This window comes from Bos mutus, chromosome 8 (genome assembly GCF_027580195.1).
Source record: "Bos mutus isolate GX-2022 chromosome 8, NWIPB_WYAK_1.1, whole genome shotgun sequence".
NCBI classification, from domain to species: domain Eukaryota; kingdom Metazoa; phylum Chordata; class Mammalia; order Artiodactyla; family Bovidae; genus Bos; species Bos mutus.
This window is the reverse complement of record NC_091624.1, coordinates 85666028-85681135: the sequence shown is the minus strand read 5'-3', so window position 1 is coordinate 85681135 and position 15108 is coordinate 85666028. Positions and strand designations below refer to the sequence as shown.

At 39.9% G+C, this 15108-nt stretch overlaps 1 protein-coding gene across 1 annotated transcript in view; it reads right to left on the bottom strand.

Moving 5' to 3' along the window:
• Nucleotides 1-15108, bottom strand: part of SH3GL2 (SH3 domain containing GRB2 like 2, endophilin A1) — a 226320-nt gene that overhangs the window by 39873 nt on the left and 171339 nt on the right. Inside the window, exon 3 of the mRNA XM_070376126.1 lies at nt 2627-2699. Within this exon, the coding sequence (XP_070232227.1) occupies nt 2627-2699 (73 nt within the window). The remainder of the gene's footprint in view (nt 1-2626; nt 2700-15108) is intronic.

Below are 15108 nucleotides of genomic sequence, written 5' to 3'. Positions count from 1 at the left end.
TATAAGCCAATTAAACACATTAAATTCTATAGAATGGGCATATGGAATTTTGTTTTGTTCTGGACCCTTTTAGGTGACACTTGTATCAACTTGTGATTGCCTGGTGATGACCTTAATTGTCTTCCTTGGTGTCAGATGTTCATTCTATTTTTAAGTAGCCATAAAAGCAATATGTTGGTAGATAATAAGCACATTCAAGATTCTATTAAAAATAAGTCATTTCTAAAAATTCAAATCTCCCCCAATCACCTCTTCCTGTTATCTTTTTTATTAAAATAAAAATAAGCCTCAACCCCACAGTGTGTTCCCTTTCTGGATTTCTGTTATCCACTTTGAAACTAAAAGACCCTCTGCATCTAGACAAAGAACTCAGAAGCAAGTCTTCTCAGAAGCAAGACTGTGCAATGGGAAGTTCCTGGGCTCAGGGAGCAGTCAGACCTGGGTTCCAGCCCTGGTTACATCCCTTCTTGGGTGTGTGACTTTGGTAAAGTTTCTTAAGTTCTCTGGCCCTTGTTTTTTCCTGAAGAACGTTTGGCTAGCCTACTAAATCAGTTTTCTAGGCCTGTCATAACAAACTGCCACAAGCTGTGTGGCTTAAAATGACAGAAATTTACTTTCTCACACTTCAAAAAGCTTGAAATCAAGGTGTGAGTATGGCTGGTTCTTTCTGAGGCTCTCTGGGAGACCCCTTCCTCACCACTGCCAACTCTGGTGGCTCCTGACATCACTCGATAATCTTGACCTCTGTCTTCATAGGGCCTTCGGTCTTGTGTCTCTCTGTTTTTTTTTTTCTTCTTCTTATAAGGACACCAGTTGTTGGATTTAAGGCTCACTATAACTCAAGAATGAGTTCATCTCAAGATAATTAACTGATTCTATCTCAAAATATGCTATTTTCAAATAAAGTCACATTTGGAGATTCTGGGATACCTTGGATTTTGAGGAACATCCTATTCAATACAGCACACCTCCCTACACCGAATTCCACTATACCCAGGAAAACAGACTAAGGATCTGTGTTTATGGATTTTTTAGCCTCTTTCCTACATTTGAATCATTCAACTGTGTTTGCTTTTTATATCAGAAAATTACAGAGAAGACAATGTATATAACTAGCAACATATTGAAAATGCACTAATGCTGAATAAATACTATATTTTCCCTCCTCTTGCTTATATTTAATCTTAATACAACAACAGTAAGATCAAGTAATCTTAGCACCATTTATGTGTAAATCCTGGGAAATGAGAGGACACTTTGAGGTCCTATTCAAAGATAAAGACAAAAAACACCCTGCCCTAAACAATGACTTCTTTGGTAAGACAGGGCAAGCAATTCTCATTTCAGAACTGACCTACATCACAGCTGTTTAAATACTAAGGAACATGTGACATCTAAGAGAGTCCCTGCAACTCTGTGAATACAGAGGGCATGACAAAGACTCCAGGTAAAAATGAGAAACTTCATTTTTGTTATTCATTACCTAATTTGCCAACCATTTGGTCCATTATCTGTTAAATGCCATAGTGTTTTATTTACTTCTATATTTTCATGGCTTTTCATTTACTTCTGTATTTTTCTTTCTCAAATAATCTCAGCTCTGATATAGTTTAAAAACCATTGAGAATGTTATTCCCATAATTTGTTCATCTTCAAAACACTGAAAGCTGAGTGAAAGCTGCAGGCAGCAGCAAGAGGTGGTAGAAAGCCCATCAGCACTGACTGTACTGGTCCACTGCTTCTAATTTCAGGTGTTTCCTTTGCTTTTCTCTCACCCACTAGTACTCAGTATCCAGACACTGGGGCTGACAGTGCCTGGACCACCTCCCTGAGCACCATCAAAAATATAGAAATTTCAACGTGAAGCTCCCAAAGAAATGAGTTTCAAGGTAAACAGTTTTCCCAATATTCATACACTTCATTTAAATATATTCAACCTTGCTTCAAGTTTCTATACTCTGCAGTTAGGAACTGCTTTACAGGAAGAGTGGTGAGGAGGTCTATCACATAAAGCTGCTTTGCTCTGCTACACTGTGTGCTCTGGGAGATCACCCCTTGTCTGCCTGGATCTTGTTTTCAAGGTACAGCTCCAATATCTCTATTATAATTCCCTTCTCTTAAGGTTAGCAAGAACAAATGCTGACTGACAAAGTGCTTGGAGAAAAATCAGGGCAAAGAACAGCCCTCCACAGACTTCAGTGGTGTGTATGAACAAAAACCCTCTATATTTTAAAAAAGCTGCTCAATTTTCCTACTTTTTCCAACCATTGGTACCTTACTATGTTTATCTAAAAATTCTCCCTAAAATTCTTCCTTACAATCCCTTTCACATGAAAGTTCAGTTATTACCAGCTTGAAGCTACCCTGACATCATGTGCCACCCACACTGTCCACACAACATTGTTAATTACACTCTACTCAGATAAATTATCACAGAAGCTTCCAGTTACTTCAGTGTGAGCCTTAAAAAGTCCTCTCTCCCCAGTCAAAATGTTCCACCTGAAGACACTGGACCTCCAGAAGGGAAAACCAAGCATGCAGAAGTGCACCAAACTTTGCATGTGTACCAAAGAGTAACTAGAAGGTCCCTGGAGGGATGCCATGAATGTAGAAAATGACCCCTTACCTGGATTGGGTTGAAGGTACTCAATTGTTTTCGTCATTATTTCCATCACAGCCCTGCTGGTGACATCCACTTTCTGAAATGACAAAACAGATTTCTAAATCAAACAAATCATTAGCTTTAGAAACAAAGTTTTTGCTTGAGCATATACACAACCACTGATGGTTCAACAGAGCAATGATGAGTCCTGCAGTGGAAGGTGAGGGGCTCACAGAGCTGTCAGAAAAAGCCAGATCACTGGCTTTGCATTCAGCTTGTTCCTTTAAGATTTGGAAAGCCCATTTAGCCAGAGAGGAAGCTAGAAAACATGTTTCAAAATTACTTCATTATCTCCTGGTAAAATAAGGCTAATACAGCCACCTTTCACTGTACATTGTCTGAGGTGGTCACTGAGAATGGCTCACTATTCACTTGGTGCAGGAAACCCCACAGAATCTTGCTCATCCGGAGGTTCAAATCTTTAAGAACACTGGTGAAGCTGGCCAGGCCATGGAGGGTATGCATATCCAAACAGCCACCAAGTCTCTGAAGGATGTCATTTTACAGAAGCAATGCATTCCATTCCATCATTACAGTGCTGGAGTTGGCTGATGTGCCCAGGCCAAAGAGTGGGGCTGGACACGGGCCATCACCCAAAATACAGTGATTTTTTTGCCTCACCTTCCTAAGAATTCAGGGAACAATGTCCCTCCCTGTTAAGGGTTTTGAGGTAGAGTCCCTGGCACTGAGCACATCCCAGGTGAAGAGAATCAAAGATAGGGCCTGGACTTTCAGAGCTAATGGATGGATTAATCCCTACACGACAACTCCCTGCCATAGATGATGATCCCTACTGGAAAAGAGCAAATTGCTCCTCAACCTGAAGAGGAGGTAACACAGAAGGAAAAGATGGCCCAGAAGAAACTGAAGAACGAAAAACACATGACTCAGGAATAACTTCAGCATAAAATAAACATAAATTTAAAAAAAATACGGTCAATAGTAGTCTCTTATGATCCTTTGTATTTCTGTTGTCTGTTATGATTTCTCCATTTTCATTTCTAATTTTGTTGATTTGACTCTTCTCCTTTTTTTTTTTTCTCTTGATGAGTCTGGCTAATGGTTTGTCTATTTTATTTATCTTCTCAAAGAACCAGCTTTTAGTTTTGTTGATTTTTACTGTAGTCTTTTTGTTTCATTTTCACTTATTTCTGCTCTGATTTTTATGATTTCTTTCCTTCTACTAACTTTGGGGTTTTTCATTTCTTTTTTTTTCTAGTTGCTTTAGGTATAAAGTTAGGTAATTTATTTGATTTTTCTCTTGTTTCTTGAGGTAAGCTTGTATTGCTATGAATCTTCTTCTTAGCACTGCTTTTACTGAATCCCATAGGTTTTGGACTGTCATGTTTTCATTTTCATTTGCTTCTATGTGTATTTTTATTTCCTTTTTGACTATATGATAATAAAATGGACAACTTGGAAGAAATGGACAAATTCTTACAAAAGTATAACCTTCCAAAACTGAACCAGGAACAAATAGAAAATCTTAACAGACCCAACACAAGCAGAGAAATTGAAATTGTAATAGAAAATCTTCCAACAAGAAAAAGCCCAGGACCAGATGGCTTCACAGGTGAATTCTACCAAAAATTTAGAGAAGAGCTAACACTTATCTTACTCAAACTCTTCTAGAAAATTGCAGAGGAAGGTAAACTGCCAAACTCATTCTATGAGGCCACTATCACCCTAATACCAAAATCAGACAAAGATGCCACAAAAAAAGAAAACTACAGGCCAATATCACTGATGAACATAGATGCAAAAATCCTCAACAAAATTCTAGCAAACGGAATCCAACAACATATTAAAAAACTCATACATCATGACCAAGTGGGCTTTATCCCAGGGATGCAAGGATTCTTCACTCTTCATAAATCAATCAATTTAATAACACACTGAAAGATAAAAACCATATGATTATTTCAATAGATGCAGAGAAAGCCTTTGACAAAATTCAACACCCATGTATGATAAAAACTCTCCAGAAAGCAGGCATAGAAAGAACATACCTCAACATAACAAAAGCCATATATGATAAACCCACAACAAACATTATCCTCAATGGTGAAAAATTGAAAGCATTTCCCCTAAAGTCAGGAACAAGACAAGGGTGCCCACTCTCACCACTACTATTCAACATAGTTTTGGAAGTTTTAGCCATAGCAATCAGAGAAGAAAAAGAAATGAAAGGAATCTAGATTGGAAAAGAGGAACTAAAACTTTCACTGATTGCAGATGACATGTTCCTCTACATAGAAAACCCTAAAGACTCCACCAGAAAATTACTAGAGCTAATCAATGAATATAGCAAAGTTGAAGGATATAAAATTAATACACAGAAATCCCTTGCATTCCTATACACTAACAATGAGAAAACAGAAAGAGAAATTAAGGAAACAATCCCATTCACCATTGCAATGAAAAGAATAAAATCCTTAGGCATAAATCTACCAAAGAAACAAGACCTATATATAGAAAACTATAAAACATTGATGAAAGAAATCAAAGAGAACACAAATAGATGAAGAAATATACCATGTTCATGGATCAGAAGAAGCAATATAGTGAAAATGAGCATATTACCCAAAGCAATCTATAGATTTAATGCAATCCCTATCAAACTACCAATGGTATTTTTCACAGAACTAGAACAAATAATTTCACAATTTGTATGGAAACACAAAAAACCTCAAATAGCCAAAGCAATCTTGAGAAGGAAGAATGAAAATGGAGGAATCAATCTGTCTTACTTCAGACTATACTACAAAGCTACAGTCATAAAGACAGTATGGTACTGGCACAGTGACATAAATAATAGATCAATGGAACAAGAAATAAAGCCCAGAGATAAATCCATGCACCTATGGACACCTTATCTTTGACAAAGGAGGCAAAAATATACAATGGAGAAAAGACAATCTCTTTAACAAGTAGTGCTGGGGAAACTTGTCAACCACTTGACAAGTATGAAGAATGAAACTAGAACACTTTCTAACACCATAAACAAAAGTGAAGAAGAACTAAAGAAGCTCTTGATGAACGTGTAAGAGGAGAGTGAAAAAGTTGGTTTAAAACTCAACATTCAGAAAACTAAGATCATGGCAAATAGATGGGGAAACAATGGAAATGGTGACAGACTTTACTTTTTTGGGCTCCAAAATCACTGCAGATGGTGACTGCAGCCATGAAATTAAAAGACGCTTGCTCCTTGGAAGAAAGGCTATTACCAACCTAGACAACATATTAAAAATCAGAGACATTACTTTTCCAACAAAGGTCTGTCTAGTCAAAGCTATGGCTTTCCCAGTAGTCATGTATGGAAGTTAGAGTTGGACTATAAAGAAAGTTGAGCGCTGAAGACTTAATGCTTTTGAACTGTGGTGTTGCAGAAGACTCTTGAGAGTCCCTTGGATGGCACGGAGATCCAACCAGTCAATCCTAAAGGTAATCAGTCCTGAATATTCATTGGAAGGACTGACACACTGAAGCTGAACCTCCAATCCTTTGGCCACCTGATGCAAAGAACTGACTCATTTGAAAAGACCCTGATGCTGGGAAAGATTGAAGGTGGGAGGAGAAGGGGATGGCAGAGGATAAGATGGTTGGATGGCACCACTAGCTTGATGGACATGAATTTGAGTAAGCTCCGGGAGTTGGTGATGGACAGGGAAGCCTGGCATGCTGCAGTCCATGGGGTCACAAAGAGTTGGACATGACTGAGCAACTGAACTGAACACAAAAATTAACTCAAAATGGAATAAATATCTACATGTAAGACCAGAAACTATAAAACTTCTAGAGGAAAACATAGAACACTCTCTGACATAAATCACAGCAAAACCCTCTATGACCCACCTCCCAGAGTGATGAAAATTAAAGCAGAAATAAACAAATGGGACCTAATTAAACTTAAAAGCTTTTGCACAATGAAGTAAACCACAAGCAGGTGAAAAGACAGCCTTCAGAATGGGAGAAAATAATAGCAAATGAAGCAACTGATAATGAATCTCAAAAATATACAAGCAGCTCATGCAGCTCAATACCAGAAAAATAAAAGACCCAATCAAAATATGGGCCAAAGAACTAAACAGACATTTCTCCAAAGAAGACATACAGATGGCTAACAAACACATGAAAAGATGCTCAACATCACTCATTATCAGAGAAATGCAAATCAAAACCACAACGAGGTACCATCTCACGCTGGTCAGAATGGCTGCTATCAAAATGTCTACAAACAATAAATGCTGGAGAGGGTGTAGAGAAAAGGGAGTCCTCTTACACTGTTGGTGGGAATGCAAACTAGTACAACCACTATGGAGAACAGTGTGCTGCTGCTAAGTCACTTCAGTCGTGTCCGACTCTGTGTGACCCCATAGACAGCAGCCACCAGGCTCCCCTGTCCGTGGGATTCTCCAGGCAAGAACACTGGAGAACAGTGTGGAGATTCCTTTAAAAGTTGGAAATAGAACTGCCATACAACCCAGCAATCCCACTGCTGGGCATACACACTGAGAAAACCAGAATTGAAAGAGACACATGTACTCCAGTGTTCATCACAGCACTGTTTACAATAGCTAGGACATGGAAGCAATCTAGATGTGCATCAGCAGACGAATGGATAAGAAAGCTGTGGTACATATACTCAATGGAACATTACTCAGCTATTGAAAAGAATACATTTGAGTCAGTTCTAATGAGGTGGATAAAACTGGAGCCTACTATACAGAGTGAAGTAAGTCAGAAAGAAAAACACCAATACAGTGTATTAACTCATATATATGGAATTTAGAAAGATGGTAATGATGACCCTATATGCAAGACAGCAAAAGAAACACAGATATAAAGAACAGACTTTTGGATTCTGTGGGAGAAGGCAAGGGTGGGATGATTTGAAAGAATACCATTGCATGCATATTACCATATGTGAAATAGATGACCAGTCCAAATTCAAGGCACAAAACACAGCACTCAAAGCCAGTGCACTGGGAAAATCCAGAGGGACTGGATGGGGAGGGAAGTGGGAAGGATTTTCGGGACAGAGGGACACATGGCTGATTCATGTCAATGTATAACAAAAACCACCACAATATTGTAATTAGCCTCTAATTAAATTAATTTTAAAAATAAAAAATGAAAAAAAAAAAAAAAAGGTTGAATTATGAATCCTACTTTTTCCCAGAGGCATTCACTGGATGTCAACAGAGGGCCAGGCATGGTGGTAGGTTTCACTGCTCTAAGAAAGAAAAATGAAACATAGACTTTTTGTTCAAGTAAGAGAAGGAAAGTTTTAATTTAACTTCCAAGAACATTGCAAGTTCTTAAACTCTTAATTGTAAATAAAAATCTTGGTCCTACAGTCCATCCTTGGGAAATTCTGAACGGTCGGTATTTGTACTCAGCAGGTCACCATGCCCTCTCTCTGTTGCATCCTTTTCCCCACATGGAAAGCCGGTGCAGGGAGGCCCTCTCTACACTCCTCCATGAAATTCTCTTCTTATCAACTCGCATGGTTCAGTCTACAGGGTAAATGACTACTGAAAATGAGTGCATCCTCCTATCCAAGGTAAGCACATAGAATACATTAAGTATGAATGAAAGGAATTGATTTTTTGATGGTAGAATACCAGGTATCAATTAAGTTCACGAGAACTTCATTGTTTTGTGTTGAAGGGCTCTGTCCTCAAATCAAAATTTTTCCATAACTTACTATATCTATTATGTCAACCTTTCATGGGTAGGGTAAAGCCTCCTTCTCTTTTATAATCAGAAACCAAACCATAACCAGAAGATTTTATTTTTCAGCTTTGTTTTTCAATATTCAATCATTTCCACTTCAGTGGTAGTCAGATTACTGAGTTTTAAAGAGTTTGTAACTACTGTGATTAATAGAGGAAAACAATTTTTTCTTATGCTGTCATCATGGCCTCAAATTACCGTAAAAAACTCCTATTTTAGAGATGCCTGTCCATGTGTATATATGTACCACATCCTTTTGGCTAACTTGAGTTTTTAACACATCTTAGATTTGAGTATGTGGCTAAGTAGTATTTTATTCAGCAGTAAGTCCTCTGGAATTGTACAGTGCAAGACTTGTGTGGCTGTACACAGAGGTCTTGGAAGTATTACCAACCAACCACTATGCACTCGATGTCATGAAAATGAAGTCAAAGGGTGAGGGCAGGAAAAACAAAAAACAAAAAACAGGCTGAAAGTCTAGGCTACCTGTGTGACAGGATGAAAACACATGTTTTCTGCTGGCTCTATGGCAGAGCTTAAGGCATCTGATGGCAAATGTATTCAAATGATCTGTGTGGTTATGATGGGAATGAAAAGAGTTCCAAAGGTTAAGGTTTCTAAGGGAGAGTGCCAGAAGGACTGAATTGGCCAACTGTTTTCCTGAAAGTGAAAGCATAGGCACATATTCCTCTGATCTTTTTACTTCAGTCTTTTCAATACGAAGATTTTAGCAACTCTCAATACATTAGGAGGTTCCTCCTCCTCCACTATCCAGCCTTGTAATTTACAATTGTGGGTAGGGAGAGAAAGAACTCCCTCAACCCTCTTACTCACTATCACATTTTCCTTCTTCATGCTGCAACAAGGGTTGGAAAACTATGGCCAGCAGGCCAAATCTGGGCTGTTATCTGTCAATTTTTTTTTTAATGGTTGGAACAATTCAAAAGAAGACTATTTTGCTGCATATAATAACTATGTGAAATTCAAATTTGAGTGTCCTTGAGTAAATTTTATTGGAATGCAGCCATGCTCTTTCATTTAAGCACCATCAGTGGTTGCTTTTCCTCTTCAGCAGCAGAGGTGAGGAGCCACAAGAGACCACAAACGCCCTCTGGCTCAAAGCCCAATGTATGTACAGAAAATGTTTGCTGCTCCTGTGCTGAGGTTCTATTGTACTTTCACAAAGGCATGCCATGCTGAATCTATGGATGCCCATCATTCCACCAGCTGCCTCAGTCTTCAGAGACAAGATAGAAGAGAACTGAAAAGCGCCAGATTGACTAGAATGGGGCCTTTGTTCTGAGGCACCTGAACATGACCTGCCCCCATTGGAAAAGGAACAGTCAGCATTTCCTGAACACAAATGGCTGCATAAGTGAAAAATGCAGCATTTTTTTGTGGACTAACAAAAGGACTGAAAGATATGACTTCATACCATCAGACAACATTATACCAGATTATACAGCATTATACCAGATGATGTCACAGGGGACACAGTAGCAGAATTTAAGGAAAAAAAAAATGGACACCTTAAAATGGAACACAGTTTGTGGGTCTAGTGAGCAATAGATGAATTGTGGGTGTAGTGATATACAGATGAATCAGGCATCCACTTGGACATGGGGTAAGTTACAGTGTTTACACAAAAGAAATGTTAAAATATTATATGAAACATGAAAGTATTTCAAATTCTTAATTTTTCTGTCACTGAAGTTAAGAAAATGTACCTATTAAGAATGTACACACACCCACTTAAAGTACTAAGGACCTGAAGGAGAACACATAACTAAACAAGCCACAGAAACCTGATGAAAACAGCATCCCGGGAAAGTTTGTCTGGCAGTGAGATGCAGGCTGGTCCATTAAGGGGGTGTCTTAATAGTTCCCTCCTGACTTGGAAGAATTAGTGTACCTTCTCCAGACTGCTGTGCTTTACAGCAGTTACCTTATGTATTCGGAAAGCCTGATTAATAAACTGCGTGCTGACCAAAAATAAATAAATAAATAAATAAACAACACATTAGGCCAGGATTGCCTCAATGTATTTTTTTTTTTTTCTTGCTAACCTTCTTAGGCATTTACCTTTAATGAATATTGGCTTGGGGATATATGAAAAACACTTAATTGAGAAGAAGCTAAGTTTCAGGATATGCAGAAAAATATCTTTAAAGCTCATCGTGTTTGGGGGTCCCATCCATCCTATAATTCTATACCAGGGAATGAGTGTCTCAGTACAGTAATCCACACCTTCTCCTTTAATACCACCATGAAGACATTCACATATATGACAGGTACGCTCAGTTCAGTTCAGTCACTCAGTCGTGTCCAACTCTTCACGACCCCATGAATCGCAGCACGCCAGGCCTCCCTGTCCATCACCAACTCCCGGAGTTCACTCAGACTCAGGTCCATCGAGTCAGTGATACCATCCAGCCATCTCATCCTCTGTCGTCCCCTTCTCCTCCTGCCCCCAATTCCTCCCAGCATCAGGTATGCTCAGGGATGTGTAAAACCCTGAGCATGCTTGCTGGGACTCTACTCCTTTCCCTTGAGATCTATCACTGGAATCCAAGTAAGAAGGACATTATTTAAAATGACACTATTGGTGGTGGTTTAGTCACTAAGTCATGACTAACTCTTGTACCCCATGGACTGTAGCCCACCAAACTCCTCTGTCCATGGGATTTCCCAGGCAAGAATACTGGTGTGGGTTACCATTTCCTTCTCCAGAGGATCTTCCCGACCCAGGGATCAAACCTGCATCTCCTGCATTGCAGGCAGTCTCCTGTATTGCAGGCAGATCCTTTAACAACTGAGCCACCAAGGAGCCCCAAATGACACTATTAGTAACAAATTACTTGCCACACCACTCAAAGGAGATGGCAACTAGTGTGCTTCATACGGAATACGGGAACTGTGGGTTTAGCCTCTGTTTAAACATGGGCAGTGATGAAGAATTCAGTAATTCCCAAGGCTCTTTTTTATTTAAAAAGTTCTGACAGCAGTAAGTTCTTTCTTCTGTTAAGCCTGAATCTGTTTTCCTATAGCTTCTACTCATCAATGCTAGTCTATAACGTGGGGTTTAATAGAAGGATCTAGCCCCCTCTACCCAATAACTAATTATATATGGAGATAATGGCCATGGACCTTCTCCTATAGAGCATCTCCACAGCATGCTCTGCAAACAATACACTCTCTCACTCTTATAAGGAATGACAATTGCTCCATTCTTTCCCAAATCTGCTTGTCTTCAAACTTGAGGCTACCCTTATATGTATGGCTGAGTGAATCTCTTTGCTGTTGACCTAAGTGAAAGTGAAGTCGCTCAGTCGTGTCCGACCCTCAGCGACCCCATGGACTGCAGCCTACCAGGCTCCTCTGTCCATGGGATTCTCCAGGCAAGAGTACTGGAGTGGGGTGCAACTGACCTAAAACTATCACAATATTATTAATTGGCTATACTCCAATATAAGGGCTTCACCAGTGGCTCAGCAGTAAAGACTCTCCTGAGATGCAGAAGATGCCATGGGTTCAATCCCTTGGTCGGGAAGATCCCCTGGAGGAGGGCATAGCAACCCACTCCAGTATTCTTGCTTTGGAGAATCCCATGGACAGAGGAGCTGGCAGGCTATAGTCCATAGGGCTGCACAGAATCAGACATGACTAAAGTGACTGAGCATGCACTCCAATATAAAATAAAAAGTTAAAAAAAAACTTGAGGCTGCCCCTTCAGATAAATTCCATTGTCATTAAAATGGTCTATAGCAATGCTTTCAACTTGAGGATTCCTGGTTTTGATAGCTTTATCTTAGCCCCCAAGATGGTAGCTACACTTTGTCTTTGGATCCCAGACAAGCCCCCAAGATGATAGTGATAAGATATCCTGATACCTTGTCTTGGGATCTCAGATGAGCCCCCAAGATGATAGTTTTAGCTTAGCCCCAAGATGATAGACATACTTTGTCTTGGGATCCCGAATGAGCCCCTAAGATGACAGTGATAGCTATACCTTGTCCTAGGATCCTGGATGAGCCCCAAAGATGATGGCTTATGGTGAATGGTGCTGCCAGATTCGTGGTCTCCAAGGCAGATTTAACTCCAGGACCAAAGACAGTCTCAGTCACTCAGAGCTTTGTGTAGATTTTTATTTAAAGTGAAAGTGATAGAAAAAGCTTCTGACATAGACATCAGAAGCGGGTAGGAGAGTACCTGCCTTGCTAGTTTAAGCAGAACATTATATACTTTTCTGCTAGTTGCTAAAAACAGAAAAAATACCTCAAGGCTGTGAAAATTTTGCCCATACCCTTTCCCATAACATACATCCTGGGATGACATCGGCACAAGATTAGCCAGAAGGAACAGGTTATTCCAGAGCTCAAGGCTGTGGAAGTTCTACCCAGACCTTCTCCCATAACATACATTCTGAGCTCAAAAAAAGCATGTCCTTGAGCAAGAGATACTGCTGGCTAAGAGACCTATGTGTCTAAAGCAAAATAACGTGAAAAAGAAACAATGTTCACCTCCTTCTGAAAGGGACCTTAGGCTTGGACTCCTTATCAACCTGCCTAAGTTAATTCTCTTAGTTTCAACAGCAGGGATTTCCTATGATACTTTTCAGGCTGAAAAAGGAGACACTGTATTCCTTGGTTTGGACTTTTACATAACTCATGTACACAGAAACAAGAGAAAATTTCAGAATTGAGCTCAAGTGCCCTCTCCTCTAGAAACATTCCACTGGATCTACCCAGTCTGAGTTAGGTCTTCCGTGAAAATACTTTCCAAAACACTAAGCATCATGTCTTGTAAGACACTCAGCTCTGTGCCTATTTCTTCTATCAAAACTGAAAGCTCCTTGAAGGCAGGAACTGCACCTTAATCATCTTTGTATTCCTGGTGTCCAGCAGCATGCCTGTCACATGGAAGCATTTATAGATATTTCATGTGAATTAATGAACATAATCACACACACACAGAATCACTGCATCAACTGATGTAAATCTGTGAGGAAACCAGAGGTCCCTTAAATTCCAGTATTCCCTGTTGTTAGGGGAAGCACATTGACTGAAACCACTCACCTTGTCCAGGCACTACAGTAACAATTTGCATGCATTATTTTACACGACAGGAGGTCCTCTGTAAGGAACACAGATCTAACAAGCCACCACCAACCAGAAGAATTTGGGAAAGATCAAAAGGTGGTCCTACCACCTCCCAGAATCCTTCTCACTGGCATCCATCTTGGCTGAGCAATGCATGAACTGCCAGGAAGGACCCTGAGTCAGAATGACTGGCAAAAGATAATCTGAAAGCTAAACTCATCACCATAAAACCTGAGATTGCAAGCCATATGGCAGAGAAGTTCTCCTGGGTTCCCTAACTCTACTTCTCTCTGCCCAGCTGCCCCTTCCCAATAAAGTCTCTTGCTTTGTCAGCTTGTGTGTCTCCTCAGACAGTTCATTTCCGAGTGTTAGACAAGAGCCCACTCTTGGGCCTTGGAAGGCATTCTCCTTCCTGCAACACTCTTGCCAAAAAATCTGAATCTTTTCAAAGAAAAAAATCCACACAGTGGATTTTTGAGGAATCCACACAATGTTTGAGGAAACTTGTAAGCAGCAGATACTATTGAAAACTCACAAAGAAACAATTCCACGTGAGGCAACTACGAAGAGGACAGAAATGGTGATAGCAGGGTTCCTGCAGAGACAGTACAGTGGAAGGATTCCACCCAGTCAGCTCCTCGAGGGGAAGGCTACACGGGCTAAGAGGTACACAGGTAATTTTACTGCATCTCAGCAGGAGAGTGGTCAGGGTGGCTTTATAAAAAAATTGTATTTATTTATTTTAATTGGAGGCTAATTATAATATTGTAGTGGTTTTTGCCATACATTGACATGAATCTGCCATGAGTGTACATGTGTTCTCCATCCTGAACCCGCCTCCCACCTCCCTCCCCATCCTATGCCTCAGGGTCATCCCAGGGCACCAGCCCTGAGACCCTGTCTCATGCATCAAACCTGGACTGGCGATCTGTTTCACATATGATAATACACATGTTTCAATGCTATTCTCTCAAATCATCCTACCCTTATCTTCTCCCACAGAGTCCAAAAGACTGTTCTATACATCTGTGTGTCTTTTGTGTCTTGCATATAGGGTCATCGTTACCATCTTTCTAAATTCTATATATATACGTTAGTATATGTATCGGTGTTTTTCTAACTTACTTCACTCTGTATAATAGGCTCCAGTTTTATCCACCTCATTAGAACTGATTCAAATGCATTCTTTTTAATGGCTGAGTAATATTCCATTGTGTATATGTACCACAGCTTTCTCATCCATTCGTCTGCTGATGGACATCTAGGTTGCTTCCATGTCCTGGCTATTGTAAACAGTGCTGCGATGAACATTGGGGTACACGTGTCTCTTTCAATTCTGGTTTCCTCTGTGTGTATGCCCAGCAGTGGGGTTGCTGGGAAACTAGGAATACCAGTTCTCTTTCCAGTAGTCTTGCTTGATGCAAACCTCTAATCTATCTCATTTTGTTGTCTAATTGCACCCCTGAGAACACAGCTGAACAAAGGTTCTCTATTCTAAATGCTTGATGATCAGAAAACCAACCATGGAGAGGTGATTCTTCTGCAGGCTTGGGAACACTGAGTAAAAATCTGTCTGTGAGTAATAAACACATTAACAGAAGGCACAGT